Source organism: Aspergillus glaucus (assembly GCF_001890805.1).
Source record: "Aspergillus glaucus CBS 516.65 unplaced genomic scaffold ASPGLscaffold_3, whole genome shotgun sequence".
Classification (NCBI taxonomy): domain Eukaryota; kingdom Fungi; phylum Ascomycota; class Eurotiomycetes; order Eurotiales; family Aspergillaceae; genus Aspergillus; species Aspergillus glaucus.
Window position 1 is genome coordinate 435,148 of NW_019170455.1, and position 27,356 is coordinate 462,503.

At 47.8% G+C, this 27,356-nt stretch overlaps 9 protein-coding genes across 9 annotated transcripts; 4 read left to right on the forward strand and 5 right to left on the reverse strand.

Annotated features, from left to right (window-relative positions):
* The first annotated feature begins 154 nt into the window (after positions 1–154).
* On the forward strand, positions 155–1,746 carry ASPGLDRAFT_55015 (acyl-CoA thioesterase). Its single transcript, XM_022548110.1, has 4 exons — positions 155–300; positions 365–800; positions 863–1,377; positions 1,480–1,746. Exons 1-4 carry the CDS (start codon positions 199–201, stop codon positions 1,525–1,527), a joined length of 1,101 nt encoding a protein of 366 aa, XP_022404374.1. The 5' UTR covers positions 155–198; the 3' UTR covers positions 1,528–1,746.
* A 19-nt stretch (positions 1,747–1,765) lies between these two features.
* On the reverse strand, positions 1,766–3,047 carry ASPGLDRAFT_42740 (heme-dependent oxidative N-demethylase family protein). Its single transcript, XM_022545659.1, has 3 exons — positions 2,606–3,047; positions 2,429–2,551; positions 1,766–2,364 (listed from the first exon to the last, which is right to left on the reverse strand). The coding sequence occupies exons 1-3, from the start codon at positions 2,974–2,976 to the stop codon at positions 1,974–1,976; spliced, it is 885 nt and encodes a 294-aa protein (XP_022404375.1). The 5' UTR covers positions 2,977–3,047; the 3' UTR covers positions 1,766–1,973.
* A 4,431-nt stretch (positions 3,048–7,478) lies between these two features.
* ASPGLDRAFT_22520 (uncharacterized protein) lies at positions 7,479–8,658 on the reverse strand (the record flags this gene model as incomplete). The annotated part of the gene is made up of 4 exons (XM_022543188.1): positions 7,479–7,711; positions 7,770–7,983; positions 8,037–8,206; positions 8,352–8,658. The coding sequence occupies 4 exons, from the start codon at positions 8,656–8,658 to the stop codon at positions 7,479–7,481; spliced, it is 924 nt and encodes a 307-aa protein (XP_022404376.1).
* A 1,184-nt stretch (positions 8,659–9,842) lies between these two features.
* Positions 9,843–12,845, reverse strand: ASPGLDRAFT_42743 (Hsp70 family protein). The gene is made up of 5 exons (XM_022545660.1): positions 12,598–12,845; positions 11,752–12,540; positions 10,752–11,684; positions 10,265–10,703; positions 9,843–10,211 (listed from the first exon to the last, which is right to left on the reverse strand). The coding sequence occupies exons 2-5, from the start codon at positions 12,355–12,357 to the stop codon at positions 10,012–10,014; spliced, it is 2,178 nt and encodes a 725-aa protein (XP_022404377.1). The 5' UTR covers positions 12,358–12,540; positions 12,598–12,845; the 3' UTR covers positions 9,843–10,011.
* A 3,150-nt stretch (positions 12,846–15,995) lies between these two features.
* ASPGLDRAFT_142242 (uncharacterized protein) lies at positions 15,996–17,643 on the forward strand. The gene is made up of 2 exons (XM_022541761.1): positions 15,996–16,183; positions 16,248–17,643. Exons 1-2 carry the CDS (start codon positions 16,052–16,054, stop codon positions 17,439–17,441), a joined length of 1,326 nt encoding a protein of 441 aa, XP_022404378.1. The 5' UTR covers positions 15,996–16,051; the 3' UTR covers positions 17,442–17,643.
* A 1,046-nt stretch (positions 17,644–18,689) lies between these two features.
* On the reverse strand, positions 18,690–19,375 carry ASPGLDRAFT_1505222 (uncharacterized protein). The gene has a single exon (XM_022542156.1). It carries the CDS (start codon positions 19,127–19,129, stop codon positions 18,899–18,901), a length of 231 nt encoding a protein of 76 aa, XP_022404379.1. The 5' UTR covers positions 19,130–19,375; the 3' UTR covers positions 18,690–18,898.
* A 410-nt stretch (positions 19,376–19,785) lies between these two features.
* ASPGLDRAFT_42746 (uncharacterized protein) lies at positions 19,786–20,230 on the forward strand. The gene is made up of 2 exons (XM_022545661.1): positions 19,786–19,819; positions 19,874–20,230. The coding sequence occupies exon 2, from the start codon at positions 19,916–19,918 to the stop codon at positions 20,168–20,170; it is 255 nt and encodes an 84-aa protein (XP_022404380.1). The 5' UTR covers positions 19,786–19,819; positions 19,874–19,915; the 3' UTR covers positions 20,171–20,230.
* A 2,047-nt stretch (positions 20,231–22,277) lies between these two features.
* Positions 22,278–23,755, reverse strand: ASPGLDRAFT_42749 (carnosine N-methyltransferase family protein). The gene is made up of 2 exons (XM_022545662.1): positions 23,597–23,755; positions 22,278–23,488 (listed from the first exon to the last, which is right to left on the reverse strand). Exons 1-2 carry the CDS (start codon positions 23,689–23,691, stop codon positions 22,369–22,371), a joined length of 1,215 nt encoding a protein of 404 aa, XP_022404381.1. The 5' UTR covers positions 23,692–23,755; the 3' UTR covers positions 22,278–22,368.
* A 107-nt stretch (positions 23,756–23,862) lies between these two features.
* ASPGLDRAFT_117992 (proteasome assembly chaperone 4 family protein) lies at positions 23,863–24,329 on the forward strand (the record flags this gene model as incomplete). The annotated part of the gene is made up of 2 exons (XM_022539919.1): positions 23,863–24,066; positions 24,117–24,329. The coding sequence occupies 2 exons, from the start codon at positions 23,863–23,865 to the stop codon at positions 24,327–24,329; spliced, it is 417 nt and encodes a 138-aa protein (XP_022404382.1).
* Between the last annotated feature and the right edge of the window lie 3,027 nt (positions 24,330–27,356).

Below are 27,356 nucleotides of genomic sequence, written 5' to 3' on the forward strand. Positions count from 1 at the left end.
TGTTTTTTTGCAAACATAACTTACATAGGAGTATGCTTATAGAAAGTGCCTCGGCTATTTCCTTATCGAGCGGATCCGCCACGGCATCACCCTATTTCGGCCGTGACGTCCGCGGCTTTCGGTCCTTTTATTCGCGTCATCTCTACAGATTTATCCTCTTCATATCTATTCCCATTAAATTCATATAATACCAGCAACATGGGTAAGAACGTCACATTGTTCGATGGCCCAGGAGTCGATTCCACCAAAGCGCCGATCGAAAATGTCTTGGAACTAACGCCCGTTGTTGACATCGGCCCGGTACGATACGCCTATCTCCTTACAAAGTACATCAAGCAAAACACAACTAACAACCCACTAATAGGATGTTTTCACTAATACCCGCCCCCTCTGGCACCCCCCAGGAGCCCGCGGTATCTACGGCGGCGCCGCGATAGCCCAGTCCCTCTCCGCAGCCATGCGAACCGTCCCCTCCGATTTCGCCGTCCACAGCATGCACTGCTACTTCGTGCTAGCCGGCGACTCGCAAATCCCCATCCTCTACCATGTCGAACGAGTGCGCGACGGACGAAGCTTCATCACGCGGACGGTGCAGGCGAGACAGCGGGGCCGGCCCATCTTCACCACGACACTGAGTTTCAGTCGGGCTAATAGTGGTGGGAAGAAGAAGTTGGAGCATGCGGCGCTGAAGCCGGATATTGCGATGCCGGATGAGACGTCTTCGTTGAGTGCGAGGAAGAGGTTGGAGAATGAGGGTGGTGGGGGGCCGTTTGAGAGCCATAGGGCGGGGATTGTGAATCGTATGTGTTCGCTTTTCGCGGGTATCTCGCTTTTTAATTATAATAGGGGCTGACAGTGATAGGTGCTTCAAACCCCGAGGATAAGAGGATGCGTCGGTTTGTCCGCGCAAGGGGGCATATTTCGGATGATGGGGGCCATCAGGCGCATCTTTCGGCCCTAGCCTACATTACGGATAGTTACTTTATCGGGACTGTGTCCAGGGTCCACGATGTCCCTCGGTTTTCCTCTCCCGAAGAGCTGCAGAAGGTTCTGAACGCTCTCAAGAACCCATCAGACCTGGACGATGAGGACATCGCGCGGGCCCTGAAGGAGCTGAAGGAAGAGGAAACCACGGAACTTCGCCGTCGTCTGGAAGGCGCGCTAAGCAAAGCCATGGGTAAGCCAGAGGAGCACAAGGAAGTGGGTATGATGGTCAGCCTGGACCACTCAATCTACTTCCACAACCCTTGGGCGTTTCGGGCAGATGAGTGGATGCTCATCGAAATGGAGAGCCCGTGGGCCGGAGAGGGTCGGGGCTTAGCCATCCAGAAGATTTGGTCTAAGGATGGGGTCTTGGTTGCCACTTGTACGCAGGAGGTGAGTGTCTCATTTGCTGATTATTCTTGCCCTCCCCATTCCCACCCCCATTTCCTCTCATCCGATTGGGACGTAGGAACGGTAACTAACTTTGAACTACAGGGAGTCGTGCGGTTAAAACAGGACGAGCCGCCCCGTTCGAAGATCTAGTGGGCGCGAATATTGGCATGGCCCAATCTTATTGCTTCGTTTAAGTGTATACCCTTCATTTCAGTGCGTTACTTGTTGTAATTAGACGGCCGGACGGAGTATATAGACTGGCCCGGCCTGCTTTGGTTTTCTTCTGTTTCTACTCTTTGTATCCCATTCTTTTCATTTTATAGATCTTTCCTATTCAATTATCGTCTAAAGTTTTTTTTTTTTTTTTTTGCTTTCTCAAGATCAATTCATTCGCTATAAGTACACACAAAACAATATGACCACCCAATGCAATGATGATGCGTTGCAAACAAGAAATAAAGAGACAAAACCGCCCTGATAGTAAGTATGCATGGTTATCAAAAATAACGAAAATCAAATCAAAAGACCACCCATCCGTTTTCCCAAAACAAAAGGAAATCATTAATACAAAACGAGTCAAAAAGGAGAAATCAAAATCAAACCTCCACCTTCTCAGCCTCCCGACTCTTCCTCTCAGCGAACTCCAACGCCGTCGCGCCCCAAATCTCCGTCCCCTTATACTCGCCCACATAATCAGGCCAGCTCCTGATTTCCTTTGCTAAGTTTTGCAACTCCTGCATCGGCAGCTCATCCAGCGTGGTGAGAACAGTCTTGACGCCGAAAACGAGAGCCCCTGATCGCGGTAGCTTGATGAAAGTCTGGCGCTCGCGGCGGATGACGATGTCCTCGGGGGCGGGGTTGTGGTTTGCTTCGGAAAGGGTGGTGGGACGGTAGAGGATCTCGAAGAGGTTTTCGTCGGGGCGCTTGACTTCGACGAAATAGTTGGAGCGTTCCATGGGGTTGGAGGGGGTGAGGCGGTTGAGGAATCTGGTCCTGTTAGTATGAGAGTCACAGGGTATGGTTTTTGGTGATGGATGAATGGGTGACTGACTTGCTGACGGTGCTGGCGACTTGTTGATGCCAGAGGGGGACTGGGTTGTGCAGTTTGGAGATTGTCCAGCCGATGCGTTCTGCGACTGTCCAGCCCACGGGGAAGAGAGTTGCGCTTGCGGCACTGGCATTACAGAGTCAGTCAATGCGCTTATTGAATTGAAAAGGTGCAACTCACAGATAATACTCATCATCCTCATTCTTCAACAAAACACTCAAATCCTCCATCGTGAGTCTAACCGCAATCTCCAACGGATCAACATGCGCATTCTGCGGCCCCCCAAACACAAACGTCTCCCCCGTCGTCTTATTAACAACAGTCGTCTCCTCGCCAACCGACTTCTTCGCAAACATATTCGGAAACCGCATGCACAGGAACTCAACCACCTCCTCCAATGTCTCCAGACACGCATCGTACGACTCCGGCAGCGCCTGCAGCACCTTGCTCTTCTCGTGATCCAGCAATTGGCCCCGGATTTGGTGCTCGTCCATGTAATTCTTGTCGACGGTGAGCCAGTTTTGCTCGTCGAGTTTGCGCACGTCCATCATTACGCGGTATCGTTCTCGGCCTTTGATGGGTTGTGCTGGGTAGGGTGCTATGCGCTTGAGGTCATTGCCGGATGGGGGTGCATGTTGTTTGTTGTATGTTGTCCATGAGAGCAGGTGTTTGCGGAAACTGAGGATTAACGAAAAGATGAGAATTGAGAGAATCGCCAAGGAGAAGTTATTCATCGCTTAAAGAGAGTCGAGAAGGGCCAAAAAGAGAGAGAAAAGAGGAAAAAAGAGAAGAAAGTCGTCCTTTGCGCTAACTATTCCCGATTATTTTCTATCGATTGAAAAGGTATGCAATTCTTCTAAAAGTCTTCCAAAGAACCAGGAAAGTCAACTCTATATCATTTATACCCATCCATGAGGGCCCAGGGGGGCAAAAAAAGCAGGGCAAAGATCACCCACGCGGCCACTCATACATAACACGACACGGACACGGACACGGGGGCGGCACTACTGATCAGACGATGAGCTACGACAAGCATCGAGTCGTTACCTCTTACATTCCGGATCCAAGGTCCAAGGGCGCGCGAAAGAAGTTAGATTATGCCGTCTCTGATACGTCCATCCTTTTCCCCGCAAAAAGTCGCTATGCGCCGCCGCCTAAAAAAGTAACAGTACATAGTACTTTGACTACTAAGTACCGTTACTATTACTATTATAGTAGTGGCGTACTATGTATGAGGTATGATCCACATGATCCAGCGGCCTTTTTATTTTTATTTTATTATATTTATTATTTTTGATTTTGATTTTTTCTTTTTTTTTTTTTTCTTTTTTCTTTTTTTTTTTTTTTGCGTTATTGATCCACTGACTTTTTGCTTTGTTGAACTGCTCGAAGATCCCGTCACGGAAATGAATTCGAGATGGATAAGGACTGAGATCCCGTCTACCGAACCGACACCTATGGTATGAGGTTATGAATCTGGGACTATAGTTTGCCGCGACAAGCAGAATTATATCGACAGAACTGCTATGTGCAAGTACAGATACTTGCACAGTACTCACACAGGAGTAGCGGAGTGTCTGTGCGCGTCATCGAGACCTCGTGAGCTGAACAGGCCAATTTCAGCACCGAGATCCCATCATTGATTGACTGATTTCCCTTGCTTTGTTTTTGCCCGGCAGGAGTACGGATGGAGTACGAGTACGTGCTATCGATGTGGTTCCATAATGGTGGGATTTTACTCCATTCGCCATGTCAATAACAAAGAGCGGAGCGTACCCTGATACAGGGGCAAACTGTTTGTTAGTTATATGTTTATATCGATAATCATAAAATGTACTTTTTTTTTCTTCTATTTTTTCTCTTCGTTTTGTGAAAACCTCCCATTCATCCCATTTCCTTTTAGGGCGGGGAGGGAGATGAACGGATTACCCGTGCGTGGGATGCGTGGTTGGTCTGACCCATTCATTCATGAATTCATCCATTGCCGCAATCCGTGCTGTGCTCATCAATAATTATACAGCTATTCTGGTGCCTGCGACTGGTCCGTTCGTTCTTCTCGGCGTCGGCTGAGTCTATCCAATTATCCCAGCTGGACCCGGGCTGAGTTAAATGTACCGGTACCTGTACATGTATGTACCTAGCTGTACTCTATACTTCGTACGGAGTACATATCCATGCGCATACAAATACAGGGGGGAGAACAATGGTGTCGCCGGATCGCTCAGTATCTTCCCCGCGACTGACTCCGTACCATGGCTATAACTCAACTCAAGTCAACGCCGTACAGATACAAACAACATGGCTGGCAGGGACCGGCATGATCCGGCTCCACCGGCACCCCAATTAGTAATACGAGGGATCTGGGGTTTTGCGCAGTAACCGCTGCCGGACTTGCATAATAACTTGGACTTTGGCTGGAAGCCGCGCTTGCCGCTGTTTTTTGCACCTCCGGCGAATCATCGGCACTGGGGCGAGGCTCGGTCATCATCTTCGGGGCATGCTTTATTCGCTAGTGCTCGTGCAACTTTGGTTTTTCTTTTTTTTTTTTTTCGGTTCCATTAACTCAATAATCCCATTCCCATCCGTTGCCCGGCTCAATCGCCCCGTGTCAGTGGGATTATCTTGCTTCAGAATGCTATATCGGGAAGGAAAAAAGAGAGAAGAAAAAAAAAAAAAAAAAAAAAAAAAAAAAAAAAAAAAAAAAAAAGTAACGAATGTTCTATTCTGTGTCATTGCCGGGACTCAACATCTCATTGTCTTTTCACCTTTTATTTTTATTATTATTTTCTTTTTACGGGCCAGCCTGTCCAGAAGATCAATCACTTACGAACTGGAACTCTCCGACAAACCCGACTGGCCGACGACGACCATCACATCGTAACTATCTCATCAGCACGAACTAGCTCAGCTCGACCCGAACTCGCTCTGGACTTTTGCACGTAAATCTAATCTACGCGATACTTTCGTACCGGCTTTCCCACTCCAGCTCTCCATCCGGAGCTACTACTAGTTACTGCCTGTACTAATGACCAAGCTAGCTCGAGCCCCAATGGTATCCGTTCCTCTGCACGGAGCAATTCCTACCTATTTCGGTTTAGTTCTGGTCTGGTCGCCTCACGCTTTCGATTTCCCAGGCACCAGTAGACACTAACGTGATCAGCAGTGGGATTTACCCTGTGCTCAGCAACTATGTCGAGTCCTGTGCACGAGATCGACCATGAAGTCATCCCACATAGTTTTAGTTACGAACCAGCCAGTAGTGCGCGATATGATTAGTTTTAGGCGTAGTTGCACTGCCCCAGAACTGCAGGAGAGCAGGCTCTCGGGGATTCCGGACTCTAATGGTTTTACATTGTACATTGCATGTAGAGCATCTGTATGTATGTCGCTCTGTGAGGCTTTCATATTGCTTTGTTCTGAGTGGCTCTCATTATTGAGACCATTACGAATACGCCGCTGCACGGAGAATGCACAGAGATATCCCAACGAATTATAGCTGTCATGTTGAACTCTCCGTATGTTTGGGTCGGGAGTCGTGGCTTTCCTTCCTCATGGGTTTGCTAGTGATGGTAATAGGGGATTTTTCTTCGTAGCCACGTGGAGTCTGTCATGATGCCATGTCAGGCTGTCTTCTTGAGATGATTTCTGCGATCTTTCTATCATTCTCGACCTGTTTCCAAGACTATGCACACGTGATACACATGCAGGGGGACGATCGAGTGCTTCCCTTGAATCACAGACAGGGATAGACAAAAGGTCTATACGGAATAGCCTTATCAAAAATAGCTCGACAGGGCAGTGCGTGAATCTTTACAGGGATACCGACAACAGGAATGATAGATCTATTGACGGCCAACTCCGGCGTCTTGGTGCTAATGGCATGATGGTCACAGTGACTCGACGATGGTCTCCTACCATAAAGAACACGGAGTATGTACAGGAATGCTACTCGATCGCCATACTAGCTAGGCAGATCTATGCGGCCCGAACAGAAAGGCAATCGAACCTTTAGGGACGTTACATTTACCTCGTGGTCATCCTTCGTTTCTTTCTTTCATTTACCGACCGCGAAGCGAAACGTTGCACCACAAAAAAAAAAAAAAATAAATAAATAAAAAATAAAAGGGACGAACCCTAACATGCGAGGATCTCGCAGCTGCAAACATCCCTGTTTTTCTTTTTATGCACCTAGCCTAGTTAAAAGCCATGCACCTAGTCCAAACAGGACAACGCCCTAAAAAGCCACAGTAGTCACATCACTGGCACCAACCAAACCGAGTTACTCCGGAGTAGAATATGGATGTTCTGCACGTTCGCGAAAAGGGTCTCTTGGCAGATGTCAGTGGTTGACCCGGGAGCCGGGTTTGTGTCCAGTGGTATCGAGGCCTTTGTTTGCTGTTGGTTGTTTTGCTTTTTTTTTTTTTTTTTTTTTTTCTTCTGGGTTTCTTTGAAACGGTGTGTTGGGTAGAAGGATGGTAAGCGTGTGTAGGTTTGCTTTTTTTTTTGGGGGGAGGTTGTTTTTTCTGGAACCTTGCCGGAATTAGACCAGGCTACACCGGGAGACTGTAGTTCTTTGGTGTTGCGTGTTGCCACGATCACCGCCACCGGAGTACGATGCATGACTAGAAAGGAGCAACCTAACTGGGCCGAGTGCATAGGTTGAGGTTTAAACTAATCGACAGATATGGAAAATGATGATATCCTGTAAGTGAAAGAGTAAGTACAATGACGAGTCTTCGTCAAGGTCTTGGCTATGGAGGATAGGGCCGATTCCAAATACGTACGGAGTATATCACTTCACCGGCTTTTTGATAGTTAAAAGAAAGCAAGGAACAGGGAGAGATACTTCTGATCGGGGCAATATGATATTCTAATGGACCTGTACAGGTAATCCGAGTCGCATTCCAAGAGCTAGTATCAATCCATCCCATGAACGAAACGGAACTAGTAGATACCTTAGACACAGGAAAGCCGCTCCAAGGACATGAATAATGTCCCGATAACCACGTAACCGGCGACGGCGAAACTCTCTCAGCTACTTAGCCCACCAACGTTAGCTATAGCCTGGAGGTAAAGCGAGGATGATGTAATAACCTCGTTTGATTGAATATAATAACTTTGTCTCTTCGCCTTCTCCTTCATCAATCATCAGACCGTTCTTCCATCCTGATGAATAAGCGACCTCGTCTGCTGCATCAAGAACAAAGAACTGGAAGTTGGTACCATTGCACAGAATAGCGAGGATTGGCGTCCAATGTCCAGTTCTTCGGTTTGCATAGTCGCGTACTATCGTATGTTAGTAGGATGCGCAGATTAAGGGCTTAGTAGCAACAGCAGCACATACCAACACATTCAGCAAGAAGCTGCCCTATGACATTTTCCTGTGATCTACCCATAGCCATGAGAGGTTCGACTTCCATGAACACAATGCTGACAAACTTATTCATCATCATAAAATAATTCTGGATTCTTCCCTTCTGGGATGATCGCCCTTCGAAAAACGCTCCAGGTTTATTTAGAATTGCGCTGTGAAAGACGCGCACAATACTGCACACCAACTGCTCCTTATTAGCTCATATGCCCTACTGAAATGTAGAAAGAATGCTCTTACAGAAGATACAACCCCCGAACGTCCCTTTTTACTATCATGACTGAGGAGAGGACCATATTGCTCAACGGCCATATCCCAATCGCCAACGATCTCCATGAACAGATCGTTGGGAATTCGCGAGCGAGAAACGCGAAGGTCTTTTCGCATTTCTCTCAGTTTATAAACCGGATCTTGGTAGATATACGGCCTTACTTGTCGACATGGGATTTTGGAGAATGGGGCTTGAGTTCTTGTCCTATCATTCTTATTGTTAGCCCATGTCTTCTTTTTTTTTTTTTTTTTTTTTTGTCATGATATATGAGTTAAGATGCTTACTAGAGAGGTTGGACAAATCTGATGAATAAATATCAGAGTGCCTAAGAAGTTCGAGAAACGCTTCTTCATCAGGGCCCTGTTCGCCTTCTTGCCGCGTTTCTTCTTTTAGTTTTCTATATGCGTCCAGGATTTCTGATTCATAGTGGAGGATCGCGCGTGTAGTCTCTGGGCGTGTTTTGAAGACACCCGGACAGGCTGGACAAGGCGCGACTTTTTCATCGAGGGCTGTAGAGGATGAGGTGGGTGGAGTTGTTTTGCGTCTTTTTGGTGCTGGGGACTTTGAGGGCGGAGCAATCTGCTGGCCCATTCTTACGAGGGGGTGGTAAAGGAGGATACATTGTAGAACTCTGTAGGATTCCAAGGTGATAATGACGAAGCTGCGATGAGGTAAAATAACGTGCATCACAACTATTCACTCTGGACAAGCTGAGCCAGGTGGGACCGTTCCTTCTAGTTCGTTGTCCATAGAGGCTGGAGGAGATCGGGCTGTTCTAGGTATTTTTGGTGGCTCGTCTGAATCTGAAGATAGCGGTCGAACTATTTCAAATAAAGGGGAGGAGCTTTTTGTGGTTATTTGAAGAGGATGAGGTTGGAGGAGTGAGAGGAACTGTGAATTGATGATAATTACAAAGTCACGTGCAGGCACCGCAATGAATGGCTATACAGAATTAGCTTGATTGACCGGCGTATAGAGAAGCAGGAAAGTGTACGGGTGAATTTGACTATGCAGATACAATCGCCAGTACATACATAGTATACATACATGAACCGCATTTCCCAGAGCAATCAATCACAGCGCCTTGAAGGCTCTTCTAGGGCTGCGATAAATACTTACTACTGGGTAATCACTTGCACCGCATAGTGATTCCTCTCTATTCTTGTTCATCAGCGTGCCTGTCTGCTTCTCTTAGTAGGTAATTCGCGCGCTCAACATTCATCATGGCACTCGAGAGATTTTCCATGGGAATGCACGCCTTGGGCTTGAGAAAATAAGAGAGCGAATCAGTACGATGAGACAGAAACCGAAGGCCGTTGATATATGCTATCAATAACCAGTCGAAAAGGAGCTCCGTCACTGCTCACAGAAACGGTCATCAGTGTTGACCTTTTAAAGCAGCACTTACCAGACACTCCCTCCAACTCCCAAACCGGAATATCGTAAGTCGCAAGAAGCTCAAGAAACGCCTCTTCCTCTGAGAAAGGGTACTCTTTTCTCAACTTCGTGAATTAATCCAAAACACTTGATCCACGCGGCAACCTCGCGCGTGATATTATGCAGCGTTGTTTGACTTCCCCTGGACAAGATGGACTGGGTGCGACCTTCTCCTCGGGCTCTGTAGAGGGTGTTCTGGGTGTTTCTGGTGTTGGAAGAGTTGGACCTGGTATTTTGGAGGACATTGTCATGAGGAAGTAAGTGTTTCTTTGGTTAGTGGTTGACTGCCCCTAATGCAAGTGAAAATAAATGGTGTATTATATTGAAACTTGAAACTATCTTGGTAAAAGATCATCCCCTGCTTGATTCGCTCAATGATATAGATCAACTAAAAAAAAAGAAAAATGTATACAAAAATTCGGGGTATATAAACTCGTTCCATCCTCCCATCTTCGTTCAATGTCATGACTTTTTTGCCCTTTCCTTTTCAACAATCATGCGAAGCATCTACTTGAACTTGGCCCTGCAGCGGCCCATAATCTCTCCTTGGCAGACAAGCTCCGCACTGAACTCACTGCCGTCGAGGGTGAGGTAGATGTCAAAGTACACGCGGTAGAAGGTACCCTGGGGGGTATCCATGCGTTCGAAATCGGTTTCGAGGTTCTTCCGCGAGAGGTCGGATGTAAGGGTGACGACTTCCTTGATGCCTGTTTCGTGTTAGCTACGCGGTCGGGTGTACAAAGAGAGGAGGTTGACTTACGAGGATCCTTTGTGTATTCAGGACAGACATCCTCGTCACACGCGTACAAGATGTCCTCGTACATAAGAGTCGCTCCAGGCGCCACCTGGCGGAAGAAGCTGACCTTGACCGGCTCGCCGATCTTGACACGTTCGCCCTTTTGCACAAAGATCTGTCGGGTGTACTTGCACCGATCCCGACCGTCCAAGCTGGGCACACGGTACTGTTCGGGGTGGTATCCTTCCTTGAATGGTTGGAGAGTGGCCATGAGGTAGTGCCGACGTGCGACACGGTGGGTGATGACTCGTTCCGTGATTCCTGCGGTGACGGCTCCCTTGACGATCGCTGCGACGGAGTCCATGGGTCTGACAACCTTCGATTGGTATTGAGGCGGGACATGGAGTTTAATTTGCTGGAATAGATACTCGGAGGCACCGAATCCACCGACCACAAGGACGTTCTACACAAGTTAGCACAGTCAGCAAGGGAGAGGGGAAAAGAAATTTACCTGAAGCGACTTGTTCTGTGCCTGGATGGCGATGATCTGGTTGCGGACCAATTCGAGGATACGGTTGACGACAGGCTCAAAACATTGAAGGATTTCCTCATTGGTAAAGGTCATGTATCCATCCTCAATGCCAGCCTCAGCAAAATCGGCCTCGATACCCACATCCACGGCCCACTTTTGACCATTGTTGCGGAAGTCTGCCTTGATACGATTCTCAAAGTCCATGATACACTTGGCATACACCTTTCCGGCCGTGCGTGAACCGTCGGGCAACTTCATCTTCCGGATCTTTGCCCGCAGGATGTTACTGAAGTTTCGGTTGAGAGCTGTTGAACCGCAGGAGTCTCCAGAACCGGCTGTACACTCGGCCACGCTGAACGGCTGCTCCTCTTCAACTTCGTATGCGATCAAATCCACGGTACCTCCACCACAGTCGACGATTAGGATGGCATCGCCAACCTTTAGATTGAGTAGACCCGTTTTGGCACAGAAGAGAGCCGCCGCCTCAGGCTCTGAGATCAATGTCAATCGGGGGTCGTTCTCGTCACGCAGGAATCCCGCTTGGATGGCTGCAGCACGGGTCGCAGCCTTGCCTGCATCATTCCAGATGGCAGGCACCGTGAGATAATACCGGATATTGCGTTCCTCACGGGTGAACACCTCTCCCAGCGTCTTTTGGAGTTGGTTCCGCATCGCTTGTCGCAGCTTGTATAGATAGTCGGCCGCCACATCGATTTCCGACTTGCCCGGAGGCAAGGGGGGCAGGTTAATGGGATCGATGTAGGTGTTGCCGGAGAGCATAAGTTGAAGCTTGAACCATTCGACTTTTTGTACCCCCGGCTTCGGATAGCCAGTTGGAGCGAGAGCGTCTGCGATGTCCGGTCCCCATCCTACCACTTTCTGGTATTGATCGTAGTATAGTACTGTTGGGATCTGTATAAGGCACGCAACGTCAGCCTCGATTATAAACCAATTTATCATATTGAAGGATATAAACCACCTTTTGTTTAGTATGGGTACCGGCGCCAGGCCATTCGGTTATGATATCCTCTCGCGCTTCATTGTTGGTCGCAAAGGCAAAGGCCACACCGGAAAACGTGGTACCAAAGTCAATACCCACGATGAGCTGTGCCTTGCTGCGACCCGATCCTTCGACTTCCACGGCAGGGTTTCTCAGGTATTGAGGCTGATGCATTGGAGGCACTGGCGGCGCAACAGTTTGTTGTAACCCGTAACCCGGCGGGGCGCCCATGTGCTGCATTGCGGGCTGGGTATATTGAACGTTGGTATTGAGCGGCGGAGGGTGGTGCGGCATCTGCTGAGGCGGCATGGGGCTGGCGGATCGGTTGTAGCTATAACTCGGGGGCCGCCCCAGAGCGTTTGGGTTCGGGTTCATAGGAAGACTAGTCGAGGACGAGCTGGTGTGAGAGGGCGCAGAACCGGGTGAGGTCGCACCGTTGGAAGGAGGGGCGATGAGAGTTTGAGTCGACTGGTTGGGGATTGGAGGAATCTGAGGAGCAGCGCTTGTGGTGGGCGTGGTATTATTGGAGGATGATGAGGACGGATTCTTGCGTCTGAAGCCGAACCTGCTGAACTTGAAGTCCATGTAGGTGGGATGGAGGGAGGAGAAGGGAGAGGAAGAGAGAAAAGTAAGAGGAGGAGAAAGGTGATGCCTGAAGAGGACAGAAAACAAGAAAATAAAGCGAAGAGGCAGTGCCCGGCGTGGAAGCGTTCCTGGTGAGAGAATCCGGGTATTGGGCGCGGGGGAGGAAGAAAGGCACTTGGTCCAGTAAGACGACGACAATACAACGTATTCGATGCCTGATAATAAGAGATTCTATCGCAGGGAATTAGAGGGGGAATATAAATAAAACAGGGAGATTGAACGAAAATCAAAGAAAAGAGGATGAAAAAGGGACAGGATGCGAGGAGAAAGCCTTACTAGCTGTCTATCGCAACATTCGGAGATTCCACAACACACACACACTAGCCACGAGGAATGATGGCTGGAGACAACGAGGGAGAGAGGGAAATACTATGTATGTATACTCTTCTCAGATCAACTGCCTTTAATAATCCTGCGCCATTGGCTCTTTTATTATTGCTTTTCTGGGCTTTTTTTTGGTCACTCTTATTGTTGTTGTCATTCGAGTCCTGTCCAGAAGGGATTGGACATGGCTGGTATTAATGTAATACGGTATGGTATGGTATATTACAATACAGTACCCGCGCGGACCGTGGGGCTCGCTGTCACTTCTCAGAAAGATCTCAAAAGAACTGTCCTATAAATGCAACCATGGTTGAGACTGAATATTGCCAGGGTTGGCAATTCCAGTATAATTTTCCCAATCAGTCTATAAGTAGCACTCCTGATGCGATCCATGGAAAAGAAACTGCACCACGCGATCTCTTTGTCGTTTTGCGGCTCAAAGATGGGCGATAGCCTCGTGTTGATCCGGTATATATGTATCGTATAGTACAATACTGTATCACAAGGCAGATTTGGATTCACAGCCTCAGATTCGATGTGGATTACTGTACTTCAAATATAGGTGTCTATGCCCCAAGCCTTGTCGTTAGACAGCTTTCAGATACACAATTTGACGAGACGCAAATCATCCAAGTACGCAACAGCCCTCAGAGAATTCCCCCAGATAGATCCGGAGTACATCGTCCTCCCTTGCCCTAGATCGAGTTCTTCTTTACACCATATGGGCTGTATCTAGTATACCCAACCAGTCGTCAAGTGAAGTGATTTCACTATGCACAACGATATCCGGCAGCTCTACTTCTTGCAGCTCTTCCAATGTGATGTCGTCAGGTACCATGAAACTGGAGGTTTCTGTCAGTATTTCAATGGAAAAGGAGAAAGAAGTGCCATACGTGGCAATCACAAAATCATCGTCCAACTTGAGATCGAAGTCTTCAGGTTGATGCTCACTAAACGCTTCCTCCAACCTGAGACTCGATTAGATATGTGCAATAGCAGAGGACCCAAGGAGAGGAGCAGTACATTTCTTGTAGAGAGCCATCTGCCACCATTTTGTACCTTTGGCTGGTTGTGATGACAAGTTTGAGTTTCTAGAAGTTGGTAAGTATATAATAGTGTTTGATTTCTTTTCTTAAACTGACAATTGCGCCCATTTTGCTTAAAGGCTATTTTCTGGGAGTATGAAAAAAGACGGAACTAAACCTGGTGACTACCGAGCTCACAAAAGACATCGTTCTTTATATCTTGAGCATAATCCCACCCCTTGTAGATATGTATGCCTACGACATCAAGGGCTACCTCACTTTACCACATTCTCCCTGGTCCTCGATCATGCTTTCAAAGAAACGCAAGGCGAGTGAAGATGCTGGTCAGGCAGCAAAGCCACTCGTTTAAGCCGTGGTCCGGCAAAGAACTTACGAATTAACGGCTCGTTAAGTAACTTGAACCAATTATCCAGACTCGAAAATTCACTGAGATGACAATCATTCACCTTATGCTGGAGTATTCCTTCGATCCATCTCACCTGAAACAGGTTCTCCTAGGTAAAGCTGATGATAGTCATACATCTTGCTTTGCTTGAATCATACTTGTGACAACAAACTTGACGTGAACCCATTTCCTTAGTTCATGCAAAAGCCTACAGGTAAGCTGACGCTTCTCATGGATTTTACTTTGATTGACTGACTATACTTGTAGTTGATTGAATCAATTGGGTGCCGGTTTTCCAAAGGTCAAATACGCTGATATTTGCAGGCGTGAGGGCTTGGAGCCGTGGGTGTGACGGCTCAACGGCTCAACGCCAGACAAACAGCGCCAACATATCAAACGATGCCATACAAGCAATATGGGCAAACAAGGGCTTAAGCCGCACCACACAAATGTCTATAAAGACCGTTCATCGCTGTCACGGGCTCGGAATAGCAGATAATGATGAATCGATGTTCCTATCTAAACTATTGTAGCCATCGACGAGAATATCGAATCTGGAGAGAAAAGAAGAAAAGGAATTATCTATAGGAAAAGGGGTTTTTTATCCATGACTCCTGTGACCGCGCTAATCGCTTTCTTTGTATGCTTGCATGATGGCGTTTGTCGATATAAGCCACTGAGGCGGCGTTGAAGCGTTGAGCCGTCACATTCTCGTTAATTGGTCTACCTAGTTTAGATAGGGATTTCATCCATCATTATCTACTAGATTGAGACTGTGATAGCTATGTCTGTCACGGCCACCTACATGGGCGTATTCATATAGGATAACCGCTGCGCTAAATGGCAAAAGACTAGGATTCCAAGCCGAAGGGTTGGAACTGCGCTCACATATATAAGCTTAACTAGACTGTCATAATGTCCTCCTTAGGAATTGCGTTGGACCAGGAGTCTATCCAGGTCATGTGGTCAGGGTATTATTGATATACGCAGATTAACATAAATTCACTCGACTGTCACGGAGTTCAGCTGGGATAATGGAACATCAACTCATGTGTTCTACCTAGGTAGCTATCGACGAGAATAATCAACATGAGGAAGGAAGAAGAGGAAGGATGTGCCATCAGCGTTGACGAGACTTATATCCCTTGCTTCCAGCACGTGAGAGATATACACGTGACCAGGCCGTCACAATCGACTGAATAGACAGCTATAGAAGGGTAGTTAGTGGAAACTTGATCTTGTTCTAACTCCATATAACGATGTGACGGTTAGCAGGCGGCCAAAAAGGGCTACTTCGGCGGCCGTTCTAACTAGGAGTCCTGCTAACCAACTCCCGTCTTGGCATCAGGCGAGCGTATCCCCACGGCCACGGCCTTTCCCTCCACGTCATGCCACCCTACCACTCTTGGTTTGGTGGCCGGTTGGCCTCCTGGCTGACTACCTATCGGGCCTATGCGAGGGCGGCGAGGAGTCACGTGCCAGACCTGGTACTAACTGATAAGGAATAATGTCGGACCGATTAGGCAAGTTCCGCCGGTCCGATGATATAGGCCAGCGTGAGCGCACGTTTAGATAGACAAGCACTCAATCAGCTGCGTACACGCACATACTTTCGTTAGGCAATATACCTCTTTCGTCCAGCTAGTCCTCTCCATATAGACCTCGCTAGTCGCGGATAATCGACTCCTCCGGACCTCCGGCCCCCGATCCTCATTTCACTAACAGGCTAGCGTCATCACATGACGCTCAGTCTGCTGCTGCCTCACCCATATGCACGATCGTTAGTTAACTAGCTTAGTCTCTTTAGTAATAGACACCAATCTATCATCCATATCATCAGTATAATCTCTTCACACATTAGATCCGGTTCCATGGCATCATGTCTTTAGGATCACCGCTACAGTGGCAAGCGGCTCTGTTGACCATTGTCCCATTCGTTGACACTGCGCCGCCGGATCTGCCGAAAGGTGTAATAATCACAACAATCATAGGCGTAATTTTATTCTGCCAGGCAAGCCATCACAACCTGTACGGCCTTTGTTTGATGCGAAACTAACCACCAATGCTGCTTGCAGTATGATTACACGGAAGGAACTGTTATAGCGTCGCTCGCTGCTATAGAAGAGCCGCCAGACTTTGTGGAAGCCGAACCTTTGAAAGATGGCGATGCCACTGCACCCAGTGCCTGTGAAAAGGGCCTCGCCGTCGGAACTAGCATTTCACCACAGAGTCAACCAGCAGGTATAAACAAATACCTTCGGCATATAAGGCATGTTGTTACAAATAATCTTATCGTCTTCGTGTCGTTCTACCTTCTTTCATTCATGGGCATCATTAGCGAAAACTTTGTGGCTTCTCTTCGTGTTTATTGCCTGGTAAGCACGGCTGTCACTATGCTATCTTCCATACCGAAAGAAGGGCTTTTATTCAAAATCCCCTCCAATGCTATCACCAAGGAGAGAAGCCGTGTTCGCCGACACTTACGAGATGAAGGAGGACGATGGTCTTTATTTCGCGGATTCGACATTTTCCTAGCCTACATGCTACTGACCATCCTGGGCTTAATTCTCGTGAACCCACTTTTTGCCCAGGAGAGCCTGCCATTTCCTGCGTATGTCTTGGTGAGATTATGCTTGGGACTTCCTTTGACAAACCTACATATGGCTTGCGTTCATGCCGCAATATCCAAACAAAACAGGAAGCCTTTCTGGCAGAGAATTCCTGGCTGGCATGACTGGATCACAATTGCACCAGTTGCGTCGCTCGACATCGTCTTACCAGCTTCCGCCCACTTTGTGGCTAGCCAGATCCTGGCATTCCTTCACCAAAGCTTTCCTAGTATGATTGGAGCTCAAGCATGCCATGGCTCCGATTCTCCGGCAAACTCCTACGGACTTATGGTTCTCTCTGCCACACCCTATGTCTTAAGCTTTCTGGCCTCGGCCGTAACTCGGGTTATTTACATTCGCGTTTCCGCGTCCCTGTTACCAGACGATGATGAGCCGGTCATTCCGTACGACCGCGGTGGAAGCCGAATTAATAACGGCAGCGTTTCTCCTCTTATCATCCTCAATGCTTGCCGGACTATAAGCTTGGATAACTACTTGCGGTATCTAAGAACTGTTACAGATGTTGCGTTCTACGAGATGGGTTGGCTTGTTTTTCTCCTCTGTATTGTCTCTGTAGAAGTCGCGCTTTTTGCGCCATGTGTTTTTTTGGATTACGCTCTGCTGTTTGCAAATGCTGTCCTTGGATGCTCAGATGCTTGAGGGCTTTGTTCACGCACATCCACACGAGCGATTGATCAGAAGCTGTGGGCCCGTTTTACAGCAATGTATGCCCTGGTGGTACTATTTTCTACCAAAGAGATACGTGGAAATACCATTATAGCCGGAATTTTGCTATACCATTCAATACGCATCAGGCAGTTTACACGTGATTTGGTTTTACATATTTATGACGCATTGGCGCAACAAGCTTGCTTACAAGGCAAAGTATGGGGTGGATGGAAATCCTAGTCGGCTTGAGAACCTTCTGGATCTTTTTCCGTGCCGCAGTAGCCCTAACCAAACATCAAAAAGGGGGTTTCATTGGTCTATTATCCATCACCTGAGGAAATAGACTACCGCTGCGGGATCGCCGGAACCCCAACCTTCAGTATTAGAGCTGGTAGGTCGTTGAGCTTAACACAATTGTTAGGACGGGATGTGTAGGGGCGTGATCGATTGGAACGATTGAACAAATGGCATATAAAAACGCTACACTTGTCATCCCATGTTCCATAACAAAGTGAATTCTTCAACAAAGCAAGAATCAGCTACTTGACCCCTCCTGGAGCCTGGAGACCTTTCAGTTCGTTTAACATCGCTTGCCAAAATGCTGCTCGAGTATCATGCGTAAGGTCCCATTTACAGAAGGATAGCTCTTACAGTTGACGACTATCCAGAATCTTATAATCCGGGATTGTTGAGTTCGTTGTTGGCAAAGGCCAAAGGCGGTTCTCAATCCACGCGGTGTTAGCCAGCTCTTTCACGAAGGGGATACTCCAACTTCCTATAAATAGTGAAATTGATGAGTTTGTCTTTGGCCGTTGCTGCGAGTTTGTATATTTGGGTGCTTACTCCGTTCCGTTGCCGACTTCCAATCCCTTGGGTTTGGGCCATTGCGGGCCGACAAGACTCCCTGCGGATAAAACTGGAACTGAGCCAATTAACCAATAAAATCACACTTTTGACCGCAGAAAGAGCGACTGCGGCGCTCGAACCACAGGCCTTGATGTCATGGTTCAGAGCAACCCATTCCTACTAGAGAATGTATGTGAAAGCAGTTACTTACCGTGGCCAAGGCAGCAGCCTAACAGACATCAAGCAAATTTCCTCGACGTATTTGTCAAAATGACGTGGTTATTTTTGTTGACTAGAGAAGGCAGCGTTCTGAGATAATAATATCTTGGATAATAGCTTTGTTCATGTCTAGAGGACTAGCTAATGAATGGACACCTCGCTGAGGCTATATAGAGGGTATAAAGAGTGTCGATAAGACAACCCCGAGATACTAGGGAATTGTAGGCTATATCCTCAAGACGAGGTCCCCGAGACAGATCCCGAGATAGTAGATAGGCATATTATCAGCATTTGTCTTACAGGAGCCAATCGTGTTATGGAGTATTTCTAGCTCCCTTACAGAGACCTAAGAAACAATCACTAGCTGCTAAAACGACACCTGATCATGCCAATGCGAAATAAAAGCGCGTTCGGCCTGCATAAGGATTTCCACATTCCACGCTACATAATCTCGCAAAATCACTTGCAGGTAGGTTCCCCATGTATTCGCTTTCCTCAAATACAAACTTCAGCAATTTCACAATATCCCCAGTCCGTTCTTTAAAAAGCTTGAAGCGGGCGAGAGAACGTATAAGCCAATAGAGCGACTGATCACATAGCGGACCCCAGTTCATTATATAACCGAAGCAATAGACTTCCACATGGCTTAGAAACAGACTTGCATAATTATCCGCAGGATCCACGTTCAAAGCTTGTCCGTCTTCGTACTAGGGCACCAGGTCAAGTCGCTCAACGAAGGGAGCATGGGCACCAGAAAGATTTGTTGGATGGAAAACATTTTCGGTCAGGTTCACAGGATTCCATCATGTTTCAAATTTTTGAGATACTGTATTGCTGTTGCTGGGTTGGTCAACAGCGCTCCAAGGACCACTGAATGGGAGGCCACTGCGGTGCCGCAGTAGTGACCCGTTCCCTGAGACGGTGGCTATAACGGGCCAATGATACCCTCATTTCTTGATACTTGGCGGAGCCAGCCCAGAATATTAGGAAACTACCTGACTCTATTAAGCCAATCATGTATTTCTGCAGGCGAGCCCAATCAGCACCTTCTGTTCCAGAACCTATCTCTCGCAAAACAATACAGCGTCGACTTCAGATGATCTCTCAAAATCGGCAGAAAAGCATGTTTCAGGGCTTACCTCCACAGGCAGCAGCAGCAGCAGCAGCAGCAGCAGCAGTAGTAGTAGTAGTAGTAGTAGTAGTAGTAGTAGTCCTCATTAACCTGTCATAGCTAGCTTTAAATACATGCAGCCATGCAGGGTTGAGTGACTGCAGGACCCTGGCTGCAAAGGCCAGGCAGACAGCTGCTGGTATCAGATCACTAGCCAATACAGTTAGAGGGACTAGGGCACACCTACTGCGGCAGGCTACAATTGCCTGCGTCATCTCAGTCCTTTGCTATGGGGCTGAGGCCTGGTGGCCGGGCTGAAGCAGGCCCAAGCCCAGGAACCAGGGCTCTGTATGAAATCGAGTTGATTCCTCCCTTTCTTGCCTTGACCGGGCTCTCAGAGAAGCCCTTTGGGGAACCCTTCCAGTATATCAGACTACCCCTATTGCAGCCCTCCATCGGGAAACTGCTATTCCTCCCATGGAGATCATCCTCGACCAGACGCACTGCGGCCAGATTGCATGCCTCTGTCACGGGCTCGGAATAGCAGATATTAATGAATCGACGCTCCTATCTAAACTATTGTAGCCATCGACGAGAATAATCCGTCGATGGCTACAATAGTTTAGATAGGAACATTAATTCAATATTATCGACTATTCCGAGCCCGTGACATCAGGGAGAAATCGGAAGCGCTCAAGACATGGGGATGATGATTTTGTACATTATTAGCTGTATATCATAAAGGAATTCAATTGATTTCAGGTAGAATCTTTCCAAAAACCTGCTTACCCATCTCTTGACTTTGCATGTAAGCAAATACCCAAAATTACCGATAAAAACAGTGTAAATAATGCATGTCACAGGCTCCCCTATGTTTGCACTGTTTGACAGCCTGCCGGGCGCCCGTTGTAGCCCGCCGGGCATGCCCAGGGCTATGCCGAGGTCTATACAATACTTAATAGAGTAATTTATATCAAATAGAAAAGAAAAGAATAATGAGTTCTCACGGACTCACAATGAATCATAAGTATTTGAATAGTATGAGACAACAGACAAAGCACGGTTGCAGGGAAGGAATATGATGTTATGTTTGGCTGATGGGCAAGAACACTTTGATAACACTTTGCCAGTAGGGATCATTTACTGTTGTATTTTTCGCACGGCCTTGCTTGCTCCTGGGATTTTTCAGACTCCTAGGAGCGCTGGCCTGGATTCTAAGATGGCTGCTCCTGTTCTTGAGAGCTAGGAGCACACTCCCCAGACATAGGGTAATCTCTGGAGCGAATTGAATCTCCATGGGAGCTTAGTTTACCCCACTATCTCTGGGGAGAAGTTGGCATGGTAAGAAGCGGAGCAGAAGGAATGATGACCTCAATTCCCTGTTCCATTGATGATGCCATCGCTTTGTTGAGATTATTGAGGCTACCTTAGTCAGGCTACTCACCCCTCTGCTCAGTCCCCTACACAGTGATCAGCTCAGGCTGCTCAGGGCATGCTCAGGTCTATGCAGTGAGCAAAAAGTGGCGAGGGGTGAGCACTAAAACGGAAAGGGAAAGCCTTCGAGCTGTCTAGAAAAACAAGTACGTATGCAGATTTATCGCTCATGGACTCACAACATCGTTTCCAGTTACAGGTAATGGGTATACTCACCGATGGCGAAAGGTTCCAGGTTTTCAAATTTGAAGCAGGGGAAGGACAATTGCCGTCGATCTTGCAAGTGAGACTTTGGTTCAAGCCAAGACCGCGTTTACCCTGCATGAAGCAGGTGCATCTGAAGAGTCTCAGGCTATGGCATGGGCAGCGGTGGATCATTTGAATGAAAGGTATGGTCTCGCCCACTCTCTCATACACAATTACCCAGCAGTACTAACAGACGGGCTCTATAGCAGTTCCGACATGGTTCCTTTTTCAAAGCACTATTTTCTCCCTGGGATTACTAGAGAGATGGCATCAAAATGAATGCGAAGGGATTCTTAGAACGTTTGAGGAACTCTGTGTAATTCATAGGATGGTAGCCACCAGAGATTAAATTGGTTCGGCTGCATTGCTGCTAGTTAGTCCTGATTCAATCCCAGATATCAAGCATTTCTAGGATCTTAGTTTTATCCCCCATGATCTCCATATAATAACCCTTTAAATCCAAAACTCAAAATCAAACAAGCGTCCCACCCCCATTACTCGAAATAACCGCCCCCGTCACCCCCCCGATCCTTCATACAATAAACATACGCCTCCACCACACCCTCCGGCTTCGGAATCTCCCTCACCGGCAACCTCACCGGCAACCTCTCCCTCAAACTCGCAAACACAGCATCTTTCTCCGGATTCCCATCCCACACCTCTGTAGCCACAGCCCCAGGGCTAACAAGGTTAACCCTCACCGGCGCAACATCCAAGCAAAGATTGCCAGTAAACCCATACAGCCCAGTCGAGAATATTGTATGGATACCCATCCCCTGACCCATGGGTCTTTCACCAGTTGCCCCACTGGTAAGCGTAAGTGGACAGGCAGATGAGTTACTGCTCAGATACGGCTGCATATATTTAGCGATAAGGAACGGTACTAGATAAGGAACGGTACTAGAACACGGACATTACTGCGGTTTCGGCTGCAAATAGGCATATGCCTCTGAGTCGTTCAGAAGTACTCAGTAGGGATTGCTTGACATCAGAGACAGGAGTCACGCTTGCTATGGATAATGCGATTCGTATAATACCTATGTATGCTCCATATATAAAATGCTACTTCTTCCGCGCAACCCAATGCGACGGCCTATACAGGTTCTGCAACATACTCTCCGGGTCCTGGATGTACCCACACATCTCCCTTTCATCCGGTGCCGTTCTCTTCTCCAACTTGAATCCCATTTTCTCCACCAAACAAAACACCTCCTCTTCCGTCAACTCCACATTACCTGGCTCCGCAATGCCCTCCGGCTGCTGTTCATCATGATTCTTTCCCTCCTCGAAATGCCAGAGTAGTGGGCCAACGTTGATCCAGACACCGTTCGGCTTCAGGCAGTTGCGGATGGCCTCGATATAGCGGATGAGATTGGGAGCTGTGTCGATGAAGAACACTGTCGCGACGGCGTCGAAAGACTCCCGGTTTGATACGCCTTTGTAGAGAACCACAAAGTCGGCGGCGGACATGCTCATGGTGCCGAACTGAGCGTTCGGGTCCGGGTTGTTTGCGATCTCCAACATCGACATTCCCGGATGCACGTCGGGGATTTGGACCTGGCGAAGCTGCTGCTCGCGTGACTGCAGGTTCGAGAAATGTAAAGCGAACGGGTGGAGAGTGTGCTGCTGAGGTCCGGCCGTGTGGTTCAGGATCCAGTTGCTGGCAATGAGCTGGTGATAGGAGATCTCGTTGCCCTCTGCAGCGTACCCTCCCTGACAGAGGTCAAAGACTAGCCGACCCAGGCCTGCCCCGGGGACCAGCACCTTAACCTCGTCTTCCTCATTCCGCTGTGGTTTATCCCCAAATTCCTCGCGCAATGCCTTGAGAACCGGCCCATAGCACACATATCGTTCCCGCTTCCCTTCCGTACTCCAATCCCGATAAAACTGCCTGATTGTAGAATGCGCCTTGTTCACGTCCGAGGAATTCGCCGTACCGTGCCAATTCGTCCGAGGTTCGCCAGCGGAAGGAGACGCGGGAAGACCAAACGAAGCCAGTCCAACGCTCAGAATCGCATCTGCAATATCCGCATTCGTGTCAATGGCGTCGTCAACGTGCGAAAAGTGGTCGAGTATGGAGAATGGGGGCTCCGCGAGCATCTGCCAGTGGGCGGAAGGGAGGGCGTAGAAGGCTTGTCGGCGACGGTGAGTGGTATTCTGGTGGGCGGTTCTGCGATATTGTCTTGAATGGTTTTAGTGGGAGGAATAATCGAAATAACTGAAGACAAGATAGACTCCTCTTGCAAAAGGCCATTGAGGAATACCTGTATGTGTGCGATGCTATACGCACCTGAACGAATCCAGCGTCGCAAAAAGCACCCTGCGCTCCTCGGGGTCGGCGAGGGGGTCAAAGCCGCCTTCCCAGGTTTCCTCTGGTTCTGCCATTTTGTATATATAGAGCGCAATGCCCTGTTTTGCCAATTTGTGTGGTTTTGTTGAGGAGTTAGCGTGGACAAAATCGAGGGATTGCGGAACGGCGGGGAAGAAACACCGACATCATCGTCTACTGCCCGCAACATTCTTTACCACTACTTTTAGCAAAGAAAATATTTCAAAATGGCAACACAAGTTGAACCAGTTCCCTCTCAAATTCAGCCAAAAGAACTTTCATTCCTTTTACCTAAAGCTCTCCACACAACAGCCCATATCCACCTTACAGCGCTAGAGACCTGCGCAATGGTCTTCATAACAACATCAACACCCGGAGATAACACGGGGTCAGCAAAACCAATGGGCAGTTTCGTCTATGCTATGCCAGACGTAAGCTCTTTTTACTCCATACAGTTTTGTTCTAAAGTCTAATTGCTTAGCGCATCAACCCGAAATCCGTTCTAAGCACTACGCTCTACACCTCGTCCAGCATCGAGTTTACTACTCGACTCGCCAAGATCCTGGCGCGACGCATGGCACGTCCGGTCTATGTGGGATGTAGTCTGGATCCGGGGGCGTTGGGGTTGATGGTGGAAGAGGAGATGGAGGGGTTAGGGAGGATTGTGGACGTGGTGATGGAGCAATCGAAGTGATGAATTTTCATATTTCAATGGAGTTAAGGGTACATTACTTAAAGTCGACAACGTCGAAGATTTTCGTTTAGCCATTATCTGGATCTGAAAGCAACATTGGTGAATTGGAAGCTAACATACCAGTGCCGTAATCATCACAGTGGGTTTTCAGTGAGATGCGTCAACAATGTTGACATTTCTGAACTCATTCGAGAGCACCTGTAATCAGAGCTGGCGTGGTGTTCCTGTTAGACAAAAGCTGAACCAAGTAAAGCATGTAACATGCGTCTTCATTTATCCCCTCTTGCACAAATCTGCCCTGCGTAACTGAGCTTTGCTGGGTTTATTGCCCTCCGTCATCTTCTTTCAGACGATTTTTATACCTGACCTCTGTTTGGTTCAGGTACAAGGTCAAGGAAAGCAGCTTGTCAGCGCGCAGAGCAAACCAGGGCCAGTCGTTGGCTGGTTTTAGATTCTCCATAGGGGATGAGCCTATAGAGAGAGGCAGGTGTTCGAGAAGCACAACTCGAAGAGCATGGAGGTGCTCCTTATCCCACTGGAATCCCGACGCATTCAATATTTCATGGTTGAGGTTGGAAGGCGTTGGATCCAGATACGAACGACCCGGTTTGATTTCAGAGAGCTGCCTCCTAAGACTGAGCTTCCGTCAAAAAGATCATCCCCCAATTTGCAGATCTTTTGCTTTCTGTATTTGTCGCCTTCTTTTCCACATCCAAATTTGTCGCTCAAGTCACTAGTCACCTCGTCGTGTTTGGTCCATGCCTTGGCGATTGAGTATATCTGATACCTGGAAACGCAATTTGCCATTTACCTTTCCAGCCTCTTATGTCCGAACAGACGCTGTTATGTTTCCAATAGCTTTCTGTCCTAGCCAAACTATCTTAAAACTGAAAGGGTCTGAAGTGCCCGGATCGATGCTTGCCTATTAGGGCAGAGATGCACATCTCCGGCCCCCTGGTATACACATACTGGTAACAGTACGCGATATCCGGGACTTCAATGTTTCTTGAGAAAAGTGGGCAGCGAGGCGAATTTTAAGCGACATCGGTACGACAGCATAGCCAAAGTAAGTGGTCAGTTTTTCTCTCAGATGTTGGATTGACTGGGGGGCGAGGATTCCTCCATACTCTGGCGCCGTTGACCCGGTACAAGGCATGAGACACTTCCACTTTCATTGGAGTCCCGCATGAGGACGACTGATTTTAGTACCTCGAAACATCCCCTAAGCAGAGTACTCCTACCACTGTTTTATGCTGCAGGGCGTGTAAAAAATTGCGCCATCTGTCTTCTGCACATGTAGCCAGCCATTTCCCCAACCGTCAGTGCTTAGATTTCGGTAGCATCGAAGCTATCTCTGAATATAGAAAATAGTGGCTATATCTGGGCACTGTAAATGGTCCAGGCTCGGGATTAATGCCACGAAGGATATTCTTCCAAGTAGCCAAATAATTTACCTGGGTTATTGAAGAGGCCCTTCTGGAAATATTTGAGCTCGATTCAGCGATGTGACGTCCATAATTGTCAAATCCTAGACCAAGTGAAATTAGTCTTCACGCACATATTAGTAGTAGCTTGCAAGTTAATCAGAGTAGTTGCTGGCCAGCGTTCTAAAAATCCCAAAAGGGCAGTAAGATGGCGAACAGCTCATTTATCAAGTCTTTTTATGAAGAAGGACATCCGGCAGTGCGTATGCTTCTCTGAATAAAATCAATATTAGACTCAATTCATGCCAAATTGACATCGCATAATCTCTCTGGCATCGGCCGCCTCTTTCGTATTGAGCAAAAGGCCTAGACCACTTTCATGCAGTCTCGCATATCTTCACTGGAGAGACGAAAAGAGACAGTTGGGCCCAAATGATAGTGGTATTCCGAGGTTTTTCTATTCGCAGAATCTCGAATTGTTCCCGCCAGGTAGGTCATGATGCGAAAAGGATAACACGGCGTGAAGTACTAATGGACGGATCTCTTGCTTTGAAGAAAGCATATCACACGGGTATCCCAGCAAGACTCCTGTGCTTCAACTGTAAGAAGAAAGACACTAGTGAATGGCCAAATACGCCCTCAATCCCCCTTTTTTGAGTAAGGTAGCTATTCTACCCTTTTGCATTCACTTCCAACATATCCCGGGATGGTGTGATGTGCAACAAATTCATCAATCGTCATTCCACAAGCTGGTGTACCTCCCGCATAGATCAGCGGTATTGTTCGGCTCAGATTATGCCATCCATTAGTCGTTCTCGGGGGTATAGTCCAGCTAGAACCAGTCAACATCATCCTTTTTGCGCTTGGATAGTGCCTCTTACCATATGGTTTTGTTACTATGGTTTCCTAGAGCTTGAGTCTTTGGAATTGACTTGATCGTGCATCCCTAACGGATGTCTACAGTTACCATCATCGCATAGAGTCGGACCAAAAGGCTCGTATGGAGACATGAGGCGGTAACCGGCCTCGCATTTGCATCTGCGGCCATCTTGTTTCCGAATGGATTGGCAAGGTCCCACTCTGATACTCAACTTGCGAGAAGGGTCGGGCTCAAGTGTTGGTAGATGGTATGGTTCCATGGTAGATAGTAGTGAGACCCCAAAACTTTTCGTATAGAATGTGTATACCTGAGCAAGTCCGTTCTAATTCATGTAGGAACGTAGATTAGTTATGGGAAAAGAAGAACTTGCAATGCATTTATCATGGTGAAGAGCTGTCCAAATGTTTGCTATGGGAAGTAAGCTGACATTGGAGGCCGGCATTACTACGAGAAGCATGGAGAATGAATGGTCCAAAATGCACGGATCCGGCAGATAAGCGCTACAGGGTTCTCTTGAAAATCAAATAATACTGCCAACTCACATCCTGTCTGACAACAATGCGCGTTGTCATGCATTGTGTGGTGACGATGTCGCATGTGCTCATTAAGATGCCGGAGAGTGGGTTCGCAACGCTGGAAAACGGACAACTCCCACCACTTGACAGACAAATCGGAACAGCCGGGTCGAGTGGATTTCTGCTGGGTTTAAGATCCACGATTAGG